This window comes from Cottoperca gobio, chromosome 7 (assembly GCF_900634415.1).
Source record: "Cottoperca gobio chromosome 7, fCotGob3.1, whole genome shotgun sequence".
Taxonomy (NCBI): Eukaryota; Metazoa; Chordata; class Actinopteri; order Perciformes; family Bovichtidae; genus Cottoperca; species Cottoperca gobio.
In genome coordinates this window covers 10,947,197-10,965,101 of record NC_041361.1, presented here as the reverse complement: position 1 = coordinate 10,965,101, position 17,905 = coordinate 10,947,197, and the positions used below count along the sequence as shown (strand labels likewise).

The following is a 17,905-nucleotide window of genomic DNA, read 5'->3' as shown; positions in this document are numbered from 1 at the left end:
AGCCACGCAGAGGAGTAATTTATTTCCTTTATACCCCCATCGCCGCCACAGTCCTGGCAGGAAGCTCTGCCCCCCTGTAATGAACAAGTGACCTTGAGTTTAGACGTCAACCTTGCTTCAGCTTGGAAATCATAAGCATCATGACATTCAGCATAAGCACACCCTCACTAACACATACCGCAGGTTACAAAAACACTGTGACCTACCCTAGAGACCATCTATCATGTGCTCTGACAAGGTGGGATGATAGTTGTTGGGGTGAAAATAGCTACTGTCTGATCTTCTATCTTCATGAAACAAGACCGGGAAATTCTCTGCAATGATGAGTCTAATGTCTGTGGATGTTTGTGCCATTATGAATTGGAGAACATTCCTTATTGAGCTGTTGTAATGCTTAATAATGGCTGTACAGACAGTATGATGCACAGAGAAAGGGTTTTGGCCTCTACCATCAATCTGAAAGGCTGGATCTGAAATCTGATCCTTTCAATGGAGAGGAACCATCCTCTGACCTTTAAACTTTCTGGCAGGAAGAGGAAAATGCATGAACACCCCAAGGGTTTTGTGAGAAGTGAATCTATGTCCTGATATAACAAAGTAAGACACGGGACGTTGTTGTCGCAGCCTTTTGTTTTGGCAGAGAATCAAAGTGGAGGCTTGTGCCTGGTGAACAAATGCACATTGGTGAGCTGGTAGCACAAACAGAGGAAAAGGTGAGGCTTCTCCTTCGACCCAGACAAGCATGGGCGTACCTACCCGCCACTGAGGATTATCTTCTGAGGTGCATATATTATAAATTGTGAAATAATTGCTTTAAAATAACGTTACTTTAGTTTGGCAAAGATATTGTTCAAGAATACCAACTTATCACATCTGATCACATTGTCATTGCTTGAGTGTGTATGTGTACGTTCTTGTTGTTACTACAAAACTTTTACTCAACACGATGGTTCTTTGGTTACGTCAACAACTTGAGGAAACCTGACAGGCAGCTGCTAAGCGTGATATAAGTAACTAGAGAATTGTACTGGTGTCCTGTAGTTCAATGCCATTCATCACCAGACATAATCTGATAAATAGCTCCTGTGCGGTCGCGCTACGTTAAACAGTGGCCATCCATCATGATGCTGGCTGATTAGTTTCACTTGAGTGAATTAAGACAGCTATTAAGTTAGTTAATTCCATCAATCCAATGGTTCAGCGAGGGTTGAAACACTTTTGCTTCAATTCAGTTTGTGTAAAGGGTTGACATTAATGTTAAAATGAGGTACCTCCAAATATGTTTTTATTTTCATTGTGAGATCATCCTACATTACTAGAAAAAGTGCACTCAGTAGAGAGCAGCTGTGTGTGGGCAACCCTGCTGTAATGTTTGATTGAATAAATACAAACCACAATTATCTTACCTTAGTGTACAAATGTGGGGAGGAACAATTCATAATCTCTACTTGTTGATCACTTTCTAGCCGGTTAAGAGGAGTTAGGAGTCAGCTGTCAATGACAGTATAAAACAGTCAATAAAATAGGTTTTATCGCAACCATGAGAGGTCCTTAAGCAAACAATCGTAAATCTGCAAATATTAGGCTGGTAGGTCCAACAGTATGAGAGATTAGCTGCAGACAGACAGATACACACATGCACAACACACAACTGAACACCTGCTCTCCCTCCAGGCTCACGTAAGGCGGAGAAATTAATATAAATTGACCCTGTGTTCACTTTCTTCACAGTGACAGACAAAAATTAAAGGACTTTGTCAGTTAAAATTCAGGGAAGAGATACTGGACAAGATGAGGAGACTGAGAGAAAAAGGAAGAGATGGAGATGAGAGAGGCAGAGAAGGTACGGCCCACTAGGATAGGATCAGCATTATGTCCCTCTAAACCAATTCAAACAATGTTATTACCACAGAGGAATACATATATGCTCTTTAGTACAATGGCTCCTATAAGCTCCATGTAACAACACAAACACCTTGTTTAATTGTAGTGTAGTAGTATAGTATTGTTGTATAACACACATTTTGCTCACGTTTACACGGTTTGAGACACATTTCTATCTTTTATATCCAAAATGATGCAAAGTCAAACAAAAGATGAAACAAAGTAGGTGAATATAATTTTACTCACAGAGTCTCAGAGAAAGGAACAGTTGATACAGAGGGTGAGAGAGAGCAAAGAGAGAGAGTGGAGAGAGAAATGTAGAGAAAATAAACAAATAAACCTATCGCTCCCATATTTGGTCATAATTAGATTCCAACGGTGTCTTGCATCTACTCGAACACTTTAACTAAACATTGTCAAAGTTCATATTTGCAGATTGTATGGATCATTCATTGCAACATTTAACCTGATTCTTCATTTTATTAGTGTTTCAAAGGTATTGTAATCTTAAAATGCACATATATAGATCAGGGAAATCAAAACAAGTTCAGAGGCAAACTCAGTTGTTTTTTTAGAAACCTTTGTAAAACCCTGCGTACGGCCCTGCAGACTCATGAGACACCATCCAAGTATTGTCCTGCAGTGTTGCATAGCACTGATCTCTCAGGGGAAAAAAGAAATGAATAGTTTGACCACATACAGTGACTTCTAATATATATTATGCACACACAAAGTTATCACATCTACTGTATGTACAGTATCTTATATAATCATACTTTTATAAAACAAATGTCTTTACATTTTTATTTTATGGCTGTCATGCAGTTGAGGGGTACAATACATTACTCTTTACACAGAAGAAAAATAAATATAAAAACTGTACATGAACGTAAGGCAGTACCAGTAACGGAAATATATATATATATATAGCCTATGTATATTTTAATTTATACAACAATAAATAAAAAGATAAAAGAACACATGGCTCGTGGTGTGATATAACCTGTGAGCTCTGGTGGTAGCTCTGTCTAAGAATAACATGGTTGACATCATTCAGAGATTAATCCAGTGAGGGAGGCCCCTCTGAAAATGTCTACTGACATTACAGGCACTTGGTTTGACTGGAAGTATTTTCACCGTTGACGTGAACTTTTTCTTAAACTGACATGCAGTAGTTTCTCTTTAAACTTAATATGTCGTCTCTGTTGAAGCTCTGTAATAACTATTAAGACCTGAATTGGTTCTACAGTCGAACTTTAAAAAATCTTTGGTTTGACATCCCCTCGTTTTTCTACTACACATATCCAACTATTTCAAATTGTATGACTTACATTCAACATTTATCTTACACAAAATGTAATAGTATTTAATGTGCCTTACATTTTCAATAAATATACTTTACACTGTTCATCATTGTGCATGGAATGCTGTTTGTTTCCTTCCTGCGTCTTCTGCTTCATGTTCATGTTCTTGGTTCGGTCATGTACCTCATATGCTGTGTTTACCAAATACAATCACATAATTGTGTCCCGGTTGGTTGAGGAAACCTGAATTGATCATTTGTATTCTTCTAGGCTAAATCATCTTCCTGTCATTATTCTTTGTTTTTTGTTTTTTGAGTGTGTGTGTATGTGTGTGTGTGTGTGTGTGTGTGTGTGTGTGTGTGTGTGTGTGTGTGTGTGTGTGTGTGTGTGTGTGTTTCTGTCTGCATTAATCCACGGTATTCCAGTTCCACGTGGGGCAGTGTCTTAACTGCTCCGTCCATGTTGCTAACAAATCACTCTGGTTCCTTGGAAACGGATTCCTCCTGAGTGAATATGAATTCAGCCTCAGGCATCCACCTCTAATCCATTTTCCTTGATTCAAGTTTGTTCACATTATTAGATTTTTTACTTCAGCCCTCTCAGTCCTGCAGCTTTAACATCCATGTCATCCCCTGTCTGTTCTCAGTCCAACAACAGTCTCCTGTTCTGTTGCTGTCTGTATGTGTTTCTCTCTCTCTTCCCCCTTAGCCTGCTGCTTTGTTTTCTCTACACCCATAGCTTTGTCTTCTGCTTTGTACATTAGGTGTGCTGTAAGGCCATTAATGCAGTGATCCACCCATTGCATTCCTGCTGCTCTGCTCTGTCTAAAGAGGGAAAATGTTTTTTCTTGTATAAATCAATACACAGGGTCCTACTCAACCGCAGCTGCGGTAAATAATCTCTTTACTTTCAAGGCCATTTTGCATTACAGATGATGTCACTGACAACCACTGTATGTTCCACAGTGCCCTCATAATAAGTGTTGACATCTTCAATGACACTCTTCCTCTCTGCGGTGGTGGAGAGGACCAGTGATTACAGATAGAGGTCCTGTTGACAGTAGCTGTCGTTTGTTGCTGGAAACATCTGGTAGAGGTCAGTGCGCTCTGCGACGTTGTGTGCAGCACATCCTTGTAACAGACCCGTGTGCACCAGTCACCAGCACATGTCTTTTCAAACATGTCTCTGTGTGTCTGATTCTGTCTCATCAGTCTTTGTTAGTTCAGGCTGTCCTTAGTGGTGGAGGTGTGTGTGGTGGTGGAGTCGTCGGGCAGGGAGCCCCGGCGGCCACTTCGCGTCCGACACTGCAGCAGGTTCTGCAGCTCTCTGGACACGCTGCTGGAGAAAGCAGTGTAGATCCACGGGTTGGTGCACGAGTTCAGACTGGCCAGCAGCATCAGGATAGTGAAGGCCACTTCTGCTGAGGACACACACACATGTAATGAATCATGTTACATTTACCTATTCACACACTGATGGACAAACTGCTGATCACACACACACACACACACACACACACACACACACACACACACACACACACACACACACACACATACGCACTTGCAAATACAGGGACAAGTTTACATAAAAGCATAAAAATAGAAATCTTCACAAGCATAATGGGGACCAAGGATCACATTGTTCTCTTCTCTCTGATGAAACAAACAGACATATGCTCAACAACTATTCAGTTTGAATGTAAACCATTCAGGATTCTTGTTTTTAATTGTATTTCCTTCAGGAATAGCTAGAAATAACCCAGAGGGACCAAATCCTGTATACTTCCTTTTTCAGTCTTCTCACTGGTAATAATACATCTTTTACATAATAACTGAAATATGCATATTTCACTACAGCCATTTGAGTACAACAGATCAGGACAGACTGACTTTATAATACAAAGCTGATAATAATCAGCTGTGTGTGTGTGTGTGTGTGTGTGAGTGTGTGTGTGTGTGTGTGTGTGTGTGTGTGTGTGTGTTAGTGTTTGCATATGGGGCTGCCTGCCAGTGAGGACTCATTCATAAGCACACTTGTATGTGCATGTGAGTACACTGCATATGTAAGTGTGCTTCTATGTGTGTATGTGTGTGTGTTTGTGTATGTGTGTGCATGTGTGCACGTGCAAGCGTACGTGTCTTGCTCCGTGTGTCTGCTTGTGATTTCAACAATGTGCAAGCTGCTGGCAAGGATCGTTGTAGATGCATTGTCAACATCTGGCCGTGTTGCAAAATCACCAGGGGATATAAACAGGTTATTTACTGGCCTCTGATGTTTGTCTTTACCCTCGGATCAGAAGACACCCACACAGTCCATACTCTAAGCCAAAACCTAAGGCTACACTAGCCTTACTAGCTTCATCACTGACTGCCAGTAAAGACATCAACAGATGCTGTTTGTGTGCCAAAATGTACAGAGGCCAGAAGCGTCATCCAGGGGTTTCTGGTTGCGGATCAAAACAAACTTTGTTTTTGAACTTATATTTCACTCACTGTTACATCCGAGCTGGAGCTCTTTGCCCTTGGAATAATGAGTGAGCATTTAGACTCATTAACAGGAACTACAGCATTGATCAGAAGGTTGTAAATTAGCTTTTGTTTTTGGCTGCTCATAGTGCAAAACAGACAGGGTTTACACATTAAGGGCAATTAAATGGATAAACTGGGCTAAGGAGGATCAATCCATCTGAGGTAAACAACTTAAGGGATTTGCTGGCAATGGTTGTAACCCAGATGTCTTTTTCTGTTGCTTTTTGAGGGTGAATTAGGGTTAGATGAATGTAGCAATCTTGTACCAGAACTCTTTCAGGCTTTGCAACCTGTAAAGCATTATGTAACTGACCTGTGTTTGGAGGGTTGGGGTCCCAGGCCGCCCAAAGCTGGACGATGAAGAAAGGTGACCAGCAGATAGTATACACCAGCACGATGACCAGGGTCATTTTCACTGTCTTGGACATGGCTTTTGTGATGCTTGGAGGCGGGGTGGCTGGAGGGGGAGGACGGGCATAGTCCAGCGAGCAGCGAGGTGAGCCTGAGGCCAGCTCGAAGGACATGTACGAGTCCTGGCAATCCGAGCTGGTCAGTGTTTGCTGCTGTGTAGGCGATGTTGTCACACGTTCACCACTGCTACTGTACTGGATAGCGAATGGTACATAGTCATAACACTCTCCCGCTTGGCTATCGTGGGTGTTATTGTGAGGGTTGTTATTCACACCCTTTAAGAGCTGTCCACCTCTGCCTTCCCTTGCCCCTCCTCCGGACGCCCGTCTCCCCCTCTCCCTGTCCCTGGCCCGCTCATCCTCCTTTTTAAAGCTGTGGAAGCGGAAGAAGTTTTCTTTCTTTTTCAACTCAGCCATTACCATCCTCTCTGACTTCAGATAGATGTTATTGTGAATCTCTCGGAAGATTCTTATCTGAAAAAAGAGAATATTTTAAAAAGAATTAGCACAGTTTAATATGGGGGACGCAAGATATTCCATCATTCAAAGACATCAGGGCCTGAGAATTAAGTTTGCCAGATTCAGATGCTTGTCTTTGCTCCTTGCAGACTATCTTTTTTGCATTTTGGCTTTCACAGTGGCAGGAAATTTGAAACTAAAGTGTGCGTTGGCCTTCACCATCAGCCATAAACCAATGTCAGACATTTTTATACAATACCGCTACTCTTTCACTCTGTTACCATCAGAAAAGCTACCATAAAGTTTTATTGCAGCAAAATCATTCTTCACGCTCTCCTGAGAAACTAAAACAATAATATGAAATTGAATAATAATAGACGATTTAAACTTGTAGGTTTGTTACTGCCAACCGTTGCTCTTCTGCCACCTTTTACTTTTAAAAACAGCTCACTGAGGGCACACTTTGGACACTGTAAACTTTCAGAACTACTTCTTTCAGCAGAAAACTACACCATGCTGAAAAAGTGTCTAAAGAGGCCTCTCGATTTGAAATCCGATAATGAAAAAAGGTCAGGGATTCTATGTTTGGCTGAGATCTGGTACATTCTACTTCCTGGCGAGAGGTTCTCGGAGTGAGCAGATTTTCTGAGCAGCCGTCTCAGCAGTGGTCCTTAAAGTGCTGTGTTAATTAGGGGAAATAGCTGGACCCTGGAAATATCTTTCCCTAAATAGAGCAGCGGGCTGATGGGAGGCAGCCCAGAATGCCTATCCGCCATGGGATGCTACATAATACCAACCAGTCCCCCATGGGTTATTGAACAATGTGTGCGTAATGCACCCTCCATGAAAACCAAACATTTTCATTCATGCCACACGATTCATTATTGTATAATGTTGCCTTCAGAATGTAATTCTAGTCAGTGGTGTTTGTCATCGGTGCAGAGATTGAGAGCCAAGCCGTTACCTGACAGATGGTAATGATGAGGGCGGGAAGGAGGAAGACAGACACGGTCATCCAAGTGACGTAGGCCTTCAGCCCCCAAGTCTCAGCAAAGTGACCCCAGCACTCAAACTCTCCAGGAGCCACCTCTGAGCGAGAGAAGATGAACACCTGACAGACCGAACAAAAGGAGGGTGGTCAGCACACCCGCAGATATGACTGTCAGTCCCCTCTTCCATTAACTGAACTGCAATGACCTCTTTGAGCTAAAAATAGATCAACATCTTGAGTTCTACTGTAGAAATCCGGGTGTGAAAGCCTGCTGAGGTCTCATTTCCTATTTCACCATGTGTTTGCATGTGTGTTCATCCCTCCCTACCTGTGGTATGCTGAGGACTAGTGCCAAGCCCCAGGCCACCATGACAGGGGTGTTCCAGCGGGACATTGTTCCCCCTCTGTAGGCCTGCAACGGGCAGCAGATGGCCTGGTGCCGGTCTATCGTCATGGCAACTATCATGTAAGAGGAAGCAAACATGCCCACAATCTGCAAGTACTTGATGGACCGGCAGAGAAAGTCAGGCCCCTGAAACTTCTCTGTGATGTCCCATATTAGCTGGGGAAGAACCTGGAAGCACAGATTAAAAAAGAGAGTTATTTACGTGAATATCGCTCCTAGAATAACATCAGCATTTCTTTCTAGTTTGACATTTGGAAATGTAGAAAAAAAACACGCCTGTTGATATTCATATTTCTCTTATTGTGAACAAATCCCACGAAAAGACCAAAACTAACAATGAATCGATCTTACTAACAAGTATTGCCTGAGTAGCTCAAGTCTGATAGCTTATCTCTCTGTGCCATAGACATTTACTGTTGTCCAAAAACTATTAAAAACACACCAAAGAGCCGCGTGATAGCTCTGTGTGACATGTTCCTTCATGAACATGGGCACTGTCCTTTATTTTGACTCCACCCCTCCAAGGGAGCTGCTTTTAAAGATTCGGCAGCAACCAGTGGGCTTGAGCATAAGAGTCTGACAAATATAAAATAACACCAAGACCTATCAAATACAGGTGTGACCAGCTGAAATATCTGACCCTTTGATAAAGTAGCAATAAATATAATACCAGAAACCTTTTCTGCAGGGCTCTGTTATTTACACCTTTGCAGAAAAGAAACAAAATCATTCATATTTAGCCTCGCTGCCAACCCCCCTCCTTTATAACTCTGCCCCCTTTGTGAGCCTGCCCCAACCTGTATCTAATTCAATCGCTATGTAACTAAAAGCCCTGTATTTGCACAAAGTAACTTGTGAACTGACCTGAAAGAGGGCCACAACCAGGTCAGCCACACACAGGTTGAACATGAACACGTGCATCGGAGCATTGTGCTTCCTCCTCCTCAGCAGCACCCACAGCACAAAGCTATTCCCAAGAGTTGTAAGAGCCAGCACCACCCCGAGCACTGCGATCTCTGCCCGGGCCAGGCCCGGGTCCCTCATCCTGGGCTGGGGAAGCGTGTGAGGCGTAGTGGTGGAACCATTCTCAGGAAAGATCCCGAAGAAGGATCCTCCGCTGTGAGAACTGTTGAGGGAGTTCAGCTCAGAGACAAGCAAAGACGAGGAAGATAAGTTGTTCCTTCCTGCGGCGACCAGAGAGGAGAGGGTTAACCCATCCCAGTCCGTTTCCACACTGATGCTTTCCATTCCTGAAAGTCAAATAAAGTGTTGCTATGTGAAAGCCAACCAATAAACGTTGTTTTTTATGGTTTTTAAATGATGCCCTGAGCAAAATGGTCACCAGGAGTCAAACTGGTGAATGGTCATAAGACTGCATCTCATGGTTAAGTTATGTTTCTTCACTAAAAAGGCCCGAGTGTTTGGGTTCTTTTTTTCCCAGCAGTGATCAGAATGATTTCTCAGTACAACTGCAGAACATTGGCTAAACGGTTCAGGCAAGACATTAGTATTTTGATGATACAGAACAAGTAAGTTGTTTGTTGATAAAAATGTGCGCCTGGTAATATTCTGAATGTTGCATTTGTTACATTTTCACATCATAGACTAATATGAATACCTTCAGCTTTTTTATGAAATCTAATTCAAAGTAATGAAAGCCAGAGGCTGTAACAATCAAGCTGCCATGTAAATATTGTTGTTTTTGGGGCTGTCTCTAATTTTATAATAAGACTTCAGTGTGTCCGTATCTCTCAAAGCTGCCAGTTCTGTTTGACGCAAGTCCAGAATGGTTTATTTTCTTTTTCATACTTTCTCAAGGTTGATTTGACAGCTTTCCCCTCTATCCCACCACTCTTGTTCCTTCACCTCCGCTCTCATAATCGCTCTCATCCCATGCTCACCCCCATACATTCCTGCTTTGTCCTGTTTTTGTTCCCCCTCCCCCCCCCCCCCCCCTCTTTCTCTTTCATACATCCACTCATTCTTTTCTCTTCCACCACTCTCTCTCTCAATCTCAATAAACTTTACGTTTATTTTTCTTTGCTTATAAAAAAGATGGCTCAAAAGAATAGAAAGTTGATAGGAATGATATGACAGTTTAAGAAACAGAGTCGTGGGATGCTGGGGGAAGACTTAAATAAACTGCACGTAGATGAAAGTCTGGGAGGGAAAAACAAAGGAAGATGAAAGAAGATTGATGAGACTGTGTGGAGAATTATTTATTATTTAAACTACAGAAAAAGGTTAAATAATAGAGTTGTGGAAAGATGATGGTGAGATAAGAGAAGGTGGTCAAATACCTCTTCAGAGAGCTATGTGCTGTTCCCGATCACAGAGTGTGTCGAATGACTCAAGGTATCATTTTGACTAATGTGCAAGGAGTGGTTAGGTAAACACTGAATGGGTGCTTGGAAATGTTCCACGTCTAAAAAAAGAAGGAAAACTATTTCTATAGTATTGTGCAATTGAGTATGGCTAACAAGACTTAACAAGGTTGTTCTCACTACTCCACTGAGACCTAATGACCAATTTGCTAGTAATAGGCGTACTCACTTCTGGGTGTGTGAGATAACACAGCTGAACATATTGTCAAGTGTTACAAGCTGGCTTTGCCAGAGGAATGTTTTCAGATGAACGCATGACAAGCCATGCCAGCTGGACCTCTCCGCCCAGCATGAAGGTAGAGCCGTGGATAAAGGAAGCCAATCTGAGCCGAACCATTTCTCTTAAATCAGACAACGACTCTGACGCTTTGGTTTGAGGTAATCCCCGCTGCCACACCAGACGACTACAACACTGTCATGAATAGTTCAACCAAGTGTAAATCTGCATTGGTTCAGTGAGTTTTTAGTATTATGCTCAAATATTAGCCCTGGTAATGTTCTTTCTTATTATAATCCTTTCATTTTGTAAGTTATTTTTAATAAGGGCTCAAGATAACAACTCCCTTTTCATCAAGGAATCTCCTGGCCTCTCAGGACCTGAGGAGCCTTCTGCCCCACTCTGTAATTACAGCATAATTCAATAGGGGATTCTTTGCGCTGCTGCAATCCTTTATACCCACTATATCATCTCATTATGTATATTTTCCCATGTGACATATTTCTGATGTGAAATCCCCTTTTCAAGTATGCCTTCATGAAGACAAGGGAATGACTCAAGCAGGAGGGAAACATTAATCCACAGTATTACAGTATTGCTAGAGTAATATCCCAAATGTGTATTTAATAAAGTGAAATAAATGCATTTATAACCGGTAGGAAGAACCTTTTGTAATGGTGGCAAGACTATGTGTGGAAGTGTGTGAGGTGTTTCTTCCTGAACACATTGATAATTATCATTATTTATCTCTAAGTGTTTAGAAATGCATGCCAGAAACTTGGATTTGGATTTGAATGTCACTACGTCAGAGCATTGTAGCTCACGTGAACCTCAATGTCAACATGACGTGTCAGAGAGGAACTCATTCACTAAATTGGACTTTAAAGCTAAAAATAAATTATAGCGAGAGGCCCGAACCAACCTACAGCAACAAAAGGGCCAGAAAGGTGTACGGTCTTTTCAAATGGACTGGTACAAAACAAAAGACTGGCTATGTGGCCGCGCTAACGTTAGCAGTCAGCGACTGTACGGCTATCGCTGCCCGCTGTTTCAACGACTATTATCTAAGAGTTGTCTAGAGATCTACAGATTGGTGAGTCAGTGTACATATTATATAATTTTATGTTTGGCTTCAAATTGAACTGAACGACAGACAGAAACATAACCTAACCCTCAGTAATGAAAAATATTAAGACTTATACGTCCCTTAACTATGAAATATGTTTTTTAAGTTAACGTAGTTAATGTGATGAATACTACAATTTACCTAAACGTCTAATATGCAGGTAGCCTGTAACAACAAAAATGCTACTGTTAAAAAAGAGCACTCACATAAGAACGTAGCACTAGCAGAACTAAATATATATATATGTATATACGTATATACATATATATATATATATATATATATATATATATATATATATATATATATATATATATATATATATATACGTATATATAGCAAAATATTATTATTATTAATTTATTTTTATGAATGCTTTTCTAACATATTATCAGAGGGTGGAGGCTATCTGTGTTAACTATGATTGTGATTGTGATTATTTGTTTGTGCTTGTCATAAACGTTTTGTTTGCCTTTGATGCAACTTGCATTTCATTAATGTAGCAGCCTTGGATCGTTGAATCTCGTTTTTCTGTATTATTTGCGTTCATGAGAAGTGCCTAACCCGTTACTGACCTCACAGCACGTCAGATACATTATGAATGAGCCCCTGTTTTCCAGAACTCCTGAAGGACACAAAATATGTTCTCCAAATATGCCTGTCTCATTTGCATGGATTGTGCATCCAAGAAATCAAGATGGATCGTCTTGAAATTGCTCAATGGCTCTGCTACAGGAGACCCACCCGTATCTGATTCTAATTCTGGCACCAATGACTCCAGTCCTCAGAGTAAATTCCTTAAACTGAGGGTACATAGAGAGGGTAAATGTTGTCTACAAAACTATGCTGGATGCAGTTTAATGTATTCCTTTACATACCCTGTCTCTTAAAATGGATTCCACTTTGCTTTCTCTTTAATAACAAAAGCACAGCACAGAGTTCCCATCCGTCCGATCGACTTAATGTAAACCACACGATTATTCCATCTCTCTGTGCTGGATGCACTGTAGACACTGCTTTTAGTAGTTAGTGCAGCACAGTCACTTCCTCTCTTCACTTTAAGGCTTTCACTTTGATTAATGATGGCGTCAATTTCTCTCTTGCTTTCCCCTCCAGAGACAAACCGGTGTGCAACCATACATTTCCATGTACTCTCCATCCTTACTGCTTTTGCCGCACACAGCAAAAGTGTGCCAGTGCCTCAGGGATGACAGAAACAGGTAATTAAAGTGTGCAAAGCATTATAGCTACCAAGCATTCAAGTTTTTCAACATCTCGGTCCTCTTTTCTCTCTGTTCACACATGTTTTGGTAATTTCCTTTGACAAACTACGTCATGCTGCAGCTATGCCGAGATCCAAACATTATCTGTTTGTGTACATCCAAAAGTATTTTAAGTGGCAAATGTCTTTTAAGAGACATGTGTTTAAGATGAGATATTCAGCACATAACGCATATTCAGTTATATTCAGATACTGTGGTGATAAATCTGATGTGATATAAACACATATTTCCTGTGAATCACTCGTACGCCTAAAGGTCAATAACAGTATGTTTGCATCTTCTTCATTGTGTACAGTTGCCATTTTTGTGAACTATTTACAAATGCAGACAATACAATTTGAAACTTGACTAATCTGCCACAGTGAAAATCAGGCCTGCATTAATATCAATGTTGCGTTATTGTTGCGTGATAATATACTTTAAGTCCGCACTACTTTGACAAAGCTCTCAGTACAGAGGGAGAAGAAGAGCTTCCTGACTCGATTGTAAATATCACAGCCATGTTCCGTGTCTGTTTTATACTGTGTTTATTCGATTACATTCAAAGTGACAGAAACGAGAAAACCACACACACCACCTCGTTTCATCCTTACAGCTGCCAGGAGGATGTTTTACCGAGTGTATAGCTGTCTGCAGCCCCGGGAAACGGCTCAAGTTCAGCCACAACATCGAGGGAACTACAAACACTCTGTTGCTGCCGTTACACAGGTCCAGCAGCCCGCTGTGACTGCCCGTGCTGGGGCTTGCTCTGGCTGAGCTCAAGTCTCTTTGGCCACTAACATTAGTAACTAACATTAACATTAATGGCCCAGTAAAAACACATGGATCAGACCCACGTGAAGATTATAAAACAGCAATTACATTTTGGTTGAATTTTGGTATTCTTGTCCACTGACTGACTGACAGGCATTACACAGGAGTGAATGCAATACACAATATAACAAATGCAATAAATATTCCAAACTACTACAACTACAATAAGAACATTAGAGATTGTATGGACTTATTTCTTTGGAGCAGGTGGCTCAGAATTACACACTGACTCTTTAAGTTAAGTTACTCTGTCATGCACAGAGCACCTTATTTTCATTAGAGATACTGTCAGTGTGAGTTCAACCTGGTTGGCATGAAATGGAGGTGGCATCAGTGGCAGGCAAACAGTGCTTAAGCCCTGGGTGTAATAATCCAAACATAATGAGAAAAGAGACACGATCCTTCCCCTCGCAGCCTGTCTTTTTTGTGCATGTCAGTCCCTTGATTAGTTCCCTTTGACCAGGTTTGACCAAGATGTCGCTAATTTCCCCTTCAAATTTGCTCTTCTTCCTCTTTTCTATTTCTTCCCCTCACCTACCCACTCAATGTATTTCCTCTTGTCCTAACAAATCCATCATCTCCTGTCAATAAAGATTGAAATCACAGAGGAAAATGTTTCGGATATGCTTATTAGTTCTGTTGGGAATTATTTATCATCCTCATTAGTTGGCGGCAGGAAACAGGATTGAAAGAGTCCGGCCCAATCTGCAAGTAGGCCGACTGAAAATAAACATACAGTATGAATCAAGCATTAGATCACACTATGGGATGTACGTAAGTTTTAATATTCTTTGCTGCTTTTCTCGGTGTGACAGGAGACTTTTATTTACATACCGATCAATAGATTCTTACACAATAAAGGTCTGTGAGTCATGTGGTGCCACATACTGGGCTGCGCGGCATTTCATCTGCACGATAACGCAGATATGACCTCTCTTTGTTATCTAAGCCCCACATATCTACAAATTAGATCCCAATTGGCACTCTCGCATGCCGCATATATTCCCTATCTGAATAGGAGATATAATGACCGCTGGATACTGCATTTCAATTTGGTGGGGGCACCTGCTGTACTCATTAATTCACAACTCTGTATCTATGATTTATTTCGCTCTTTCAGCGTGTTTCACTCGGGTTCAAGCCCCCTGACTCCAGACTGCAGCCTCTGTGAGCAATGAAAGTAAGCAATTTGTTCTTTTACCGTCTTGCCCAAAACAACCCATTACATGTTAATCATGTGGGGCCACGCCTCATTGCACACACTGATACATTTCATTTGTGTGTTCTTGAGTTCTGTATTCACAAACATGGGCATGAGTTTATTTCCACAGTGGTCAGTGGACAGAACTCTCTGGTGTTGAAGAAGGTCCAAGTCCCCTTATCAGCACTGATAAAGCCTGTTCATAAGACTACCGACTGTTGTTTTTGTTATGTATCATTAACCAGCATACGGCCAACAAGCATGTGACCTAAACAAAAAACCCTTCACACAACTGATGTAATATTCAGAGTATTCCCACTAAAGAATGGAAACTGGGCCGCAGTGTTGCCGCATCAGCTAAAACAGGCTTGGAAGTTTGTGGCTTGTACGGTTCGATCCGTGCCACACAATGAAATGATTCCGTTAGAGACCAGACTAAATTGACCATGACCATGAAAATAATAGTAATGATGATGTTTTTTCCTGATATGGGACGACAATCAAGGAAGTAATTTTGTGAATATTATTGATTGTGCCAAAAAAAAAGAAGAGATGTGTATGATTAATGGAAAAAACCCTTTTAGAGCACTTTGGTTGATACATGCAGCCTCCTGCTCTGAATCACAAAAAGATATTCTGCCAAACAGTGATTTGTTGATTCTGTTGCGATGTAAGAGATACAGGCTTTCACTGGGAATTAAAGCTTACAGCGAGACATTTTAAATTTCTATCTGTATATTTAGTGATTAGTTGTTCTGTATATATACCAAGTCATGCAATAAAGCAATTAACTTTGAAGGTGTGGACTTGTGTGTACACTGACCACAGCTCTCTTTTTAATCATCTAAAGACTTTCTGATTTAAAAATACGGGCAGGACACACATATGCACATAAAACAAGAGCACGCCAAGGTTATACTGTATATGCCTCTCACCTTGTTGTCAGTGCATGGTAAGCTTTGTCACGCGTGTCCTTTCCTCTTTATGTGTTTCGCTCTCGTCTCCTTGACTGTGGGACAAAGCATAAAAAGACGTCCCCATTACAGAACATTATCATTACAATCACATGAACACCTTGACAGGCATTTTAAATACATACTGTGAGTATCATTACTTCATCAAAGCTTTATGAATAATTTGTCAATTGTTTTGTCAAATAAATGTATTCAATCATTGGAAATATCTATATTTTCATGCCAGTAATAGCTTATTGACAATTTTCTAAATATACCTCATGTTTAATTAATACATGAATTCTCTTCAGCCAGATGTACTTTCCTAAACAGGCGTACTGTTATAGCTCTGTTTTTAAAGATTTGTTTTCCTCCTGTTCAATGTTATTAATTATTAATTGACAGATTTTCTTTATTTTTTAAAGATTTTTAAGGAAAAACGACCTATTGCTGTTATGTTAACAATATCAATGTTATAATAATCAGAAGAATCACGTTAGTAATATTGATGATGACAACATTAAAAATATGTGAAATATGTCAAATCCAGAGTTTAAGCATCATACTTGTGTCTCATGCGAACATCAGATACTGTAGATGTACAACGAGATGACCAGTAAACATTCACTGTGTGCAGGTTTAAGTTCCTACAGACACCTGGGCTGCAAAGTCTTCTTCGTGACTAGAGGAGAATTATTGGAGGATTTTTATTTGCAGTATTTGAAGTAATATCAATATAAATATAGAACAGTATTAGTATTCGAATCATACAATCACCACAGAGTAAATTTAAGGCACTTACTTATGATCCACTTGAGTTGTGTAGCTGTGTGGAGAAAAAAAACTACAAATTTTACCCAAAACATTCACATCCTCAGCGCTGTCAATCCAAGTCCCTCTCATCAGCGTGGCTCCTGAACGAATGTGTTTTCATCAAAGCCAGTTAGCTTTATTATTTTATGTCAGTGTGACAAACAAGTTCTACGAGCTCTGTGCAAGACCTTTGTATTGTCCTCGCTGTGTTGGAGTTCACAAGTATATGTCAAAATAATCCATTTGAAAGCCATGCGTGTCCCGGCTCCTTGTGCGTCACGTTATGCTCTCGCAATGTGCTGTGCCTCCAGCACCACCAGCAGAAATGAATCTGAGCTCCGTCTGCTCCTACGTCCCCCTCCCTCCCCCACTATCCCCTCCTCCTGGGTCAACCAGCCTGTCCTTTAGGACTGAGGGTGGAGCATGGAGCCAGGAGTGGAGGGGGGGCGTTATTCATACCTATGAAGTGTATGAGAGAGAGAGAGAGTGTGTGTGTGTGTGTGTCTGTGTGTGAGAGAGAAATACAGAGAACACGAGAGAGGAAGGTGGACAATGAGACGGAGTACTGGGTTAATCTGCATGTGAACATGGTGTATGTGTGTGCACGTGCATATATGTGCGTAAGCTTGCTTTGAAGTTAATGTGTGTGTGTGTATGACAGCGAAGCACCTCCCCTCATTTTAATGATTTATGCCTGATGTGGGCCATTGATACACAACACTCATGTTATTATTCAAAGCTCTCCCATGTTTTGCACTCTCCTGCCTTACATCTCCTTTGTTGTTGGTGGACAAGGGCCGGCGCACTTCCACCTATCCAGGAATGCCGATTGGCTGAGTCAGTCGGGCCAGCAGCAGGTCACGCCCTTGGTGTACACACACATCAGTGAAGGTTAGGGCAAAGAAAAAGTAATTGCTGTCTTTCCGTTTTAATGTCATGGCTCCTTTTCACACAAAGGAAATGCTGTTTGCATTCACGCACACACAGGTATGCACAATGAGTGAATTCATAAATTCATGCACGCACAAACTAATCCAACCAAACGTTGGTTATGGACACACACACACACACACACACACACACACACACACACACACACACACACACACACACACACACACACACACACA

General features: G+C 41.1%; 1 protein-coding gene and 1 long non-coding RNA gene across 4 annotated transcripts; one reads left to right on the top strand and one right to left on the bottom strand.

Annotated features, from left to right (window-relative positions):
• Nucleotides 1-2,107: 2,107 nt before the first annotated feature.
• On the bottom strand, nt 2,108-17,025 carry LOC115010630 (vasopressin V2 receptor-like). 3 transcript variants are annotated; one of them, XM_029435304.1, is made up of 8 exons: nt 16,765-17,025; nt 16,529-16,644; nt 15,945-16,018; nt 8,850-9,235; nt 7,908-8,153; nt 7,553-7,699; nt 6,033-6,603; nt 2,108-4,605 (listed from the first exon to the last, which is right to left on the bottom strand). In XM_029435304.1, the coding sequence occupies exons 4-8, from the start codon at nt 9,231-9,233 to the stop codon at nt 4,406-4,408; spliced, it is 1,548 nt and encodes a 515-aa protein (XP_029291164.1). In that variant the 5' UTR covers nt 9,234-9,235; nt 15,945-16,018; nt 16,529-16,644; nt 16,765-17,025; the 3' UTR covers nt 2,108-4,405. The 3 variants fall into 3 exon arrangements, with proteins under 3 accessions (XP_029291164.1, XP_029291165.1, XP_029291166.1); XM_029435305.1 differs by lacking the exon at nt 16,529-16,644; XM_029435306.1 differs by lacking the exons at nt 15,945-16,018; nt 16,529-16,644; nt 16,765-17,025 and adding an exon at nt 12,591-12,657.
• LOC115010673 (uncharacterized) lies at nt 11,541-14,332 on the top strand. The gene is made up of 3 exons (XR_003832507.1): nt 11,541-11,679; nt 12,829-12,932; nt 13,591-14,332. It is a non-coding gene; the product is annotated as an uncharacterized LOC115010673 (long non-coding RNA).
• Nucleotides 17,026-17,905: the final 880 nt, after the last annotated feature.

What these genes read in the sequence shown, in the direction of transcription:
- LOC115010630 (XM_029435304.1), bottom strand. Translation starts at nt 9,233, where the DNA reads ATGGAAAGCATCAGTGTGGAAACGGACTGGGATGGGTTAACCCTCTCC. An exon ending in TGGTTGTGGCCCTCTTTCAG is followed by an intron (nt 8,154 to 8,849) that starts GTCAGTTCACAA and finishes CTGTGCTTCCAG; the next exon opens with GTTCTTCCCCAGCTAATATG. An exon ending in TCATCATTACCATCTGTCAG is followed by an intron (nt 6,604 to 7,552) that starts GTAACGGCTTGG and finishes CTCTTTTTTCAG; the next exon opens with ATAAGAATCTTCCGAGAGAT.